This window comes from Priapulus caudatus, unplaced genomic scaffold (assembly GCF_000485595.1).
Source record: "Priapulus caudatus unplaced genomic scaffold, Priapulus_caudatus-5.0.1 Scaffold347, whole genome shotgun sequence".
Taxonomy (NCBI): Eukaryota; Metazoa; Priapulida; class Priapulimorpha; order Priapulimorphida; family Priapulidae; genus Priapulus; species Priapulus caudatus.
This window is the reverse complement of record NW_014577408.1, coordinates 161,168-163,292: the sequence shown is the minus strand read 5'-3', so window position 1 is coordinate 163,292 and position 2,125 is coordinate 161,168. Positions and strand designations below refer to the sequence as shown.

Genomic DNA, 2,125 nt, shown 5'->3' with positions numbered 1-2,125 from the left:
GGAGGAGAGAGAGAGAGAGAGAGAGAGAGAGAGAGAGACGTAGGTATAGGATTAGATAAGGACTTTGGAAATACCAACATAAACATGAACATGAACGTGAACAGTACTCACCATCGCAAGCAAAACTAGCAGAGCTTTCACGAGAGCCATCTTTGACGGTTGCTCGGCGATATCTACAACATTAAAATCATTCTGATGTTAGATAAAACAAGAGCGTATAAAGAAGGCGGCGGCGACCGGAAGCAATTCACTGGCCACAAAGCGAGAGACAGTCACAGTAAAAAAGTGATATCGAGTCGGTTTTCGGCGAAAATCCCATATTCACTATTTACATATCCGTTTCCATTTATATACCATATACCTCTCATTATCTCAGCGTAGGGGCATCGTAGGGACATGCGGTTTGTTTTATATTAACAAGGTAGGACAGCTGATCAATAATACTGCAAATAACCGTCAAAATAAAACGGGGAAAATTTTTTAATTCGACTAATACTGCAACATGGTTTCAGCATTTCACCGTTGTACGCTCTCCTTCTTTATACGCTCTTGATATACAAAGCACGTGCAAAATGTAGACTATGTCGCGCTGGGGGCGAGGCACACACTTATTACAGCACACTATATGTGTCACCTTTATATCTCAAGTGTCTATATGTTTCTGCTGTAACCGATTGACCGACATCGTATGTTCAATGAACGCTAAATGCTTATAGTAAATAAACGAAGCTGTCGCCATCGTCATCATCATCGTCGGCGCCGCCAACGGTATCGTCATCGTCATCGTTGCAGTCGCCGTCGTCGAGGGTTCGACTTAAATCCGACGCGATTGCATTTTGCTAGATAGGTGAGTCAGCTAGGCTTGAAACTATCGCTTGATCGCGATCGGAGCCCGGAGGAGGTCATGGGCGTTGTTATGTGTAGCGAGCGTAGCCCTACTGGACCAGTCAGTCAGTCGGTGGGGAGCGTATAACCCATAGTGAGCGTAGATAGCGTCAACCCTCCTCAACAGAGGAACCGTGGCCTACAACCGTGCAGATATCTATCAAGTCATGTCGACAGTTACACTTCCTTGTATAGCACTACTTACTCCAATGCACATACACGCTCGTACATGCACATACACGCACGCACGCACGCACGGACGCACACACACACTCGCCTTCTTTTCCGTTCCTCTATCCGCGTGCGTGTGGGCGTGTTTGTGTGCGTGCGTGCACGTGTGTGCGTGTATGTGTATGTGCGATAACGTTTGTGATTCACTGACGAAATATAGTTTGTAATGCCCTACCATACGCCGGAACGCGTGAAAGTTTCGAGTTAAATTGACTACGTCACGAATTTTCTATGGTCTATATTATTTTGTAAACATTTTGTTGAAATGTTTTTAGATGAAAAGTAAGTACTAACGGCACTAAATGTATCCTCAAATTCTTACCTGATAAGATTGTTTCTCAACTAGTTTCTCAAAAATCTGGGCGATTTGTTATATTGATCACGACATTAAATGCTTGCTATGGGCTAAGTGTGAGCCACGAGTGTTTGTTCACATCAAACGGAATAGTAAAATAGGAAGTATAGTGCAGCAATTTAACCATAAAAGTGTAACAGAATCACTTGCATTTTGTGTGAAAAAGTGGCCCTAATTGTTTTGCCTTATCTATTTACGGTGACGTAATCACTTTAAGTGCATAATCGTCGTGATTGGTATAGAGATTGCTCGTGGTTACTGATGAAACGAGAGAGAGAGAGAAAAAGAGAGAGACAGAGAAACAGACAGAGACAGTGAGAAAGAGAGAGAGAGAGAGAGTGTGAGGGGGAGAGACAGAGAGGCAGACAGACATGACAGAGAGCGATAGATAGTTAGAGAGAGGGACACACACACACGCACACACATGTGCATACATGAAGAGAGAGAGTGAGACACAGAGACAGAGAGAGGGAGAGAGAGCGAACAAAAAAATCGCAAATAATTTCTACACATATAAATTCACATAAATAACACACACACATTCTAATAAATACACATATACACACGCAAACACGCACGCACACACACACGCACACGCGCGCACACACACACACACACACACACACACACACACACACACACACACACACACAC

The 2,125-nt window shown here is 43.7% G+C and overlaps 1 protein-coding gene across 1 annotated transcript in view; it reads right to left on the bottom strand.

The window, feature by feature from the left end:
- The window catches only part of LOC106809352 (protein-arginine deiminase type-2-like), a gene marked incomplete at its 3' end in the record, with an annotated part of 30,280 nt that overhangs the window by 26,604 nt on the left and 1,551 nt on the right, over positions 1–2,125 (bottom strand). Inside the window, 1 exon segment of the mRNA XM_014812416.1 lies at positions 112–173. Coding sequence (XP_014667902.1) covers positions 112–150 — 39 coding nt within the window.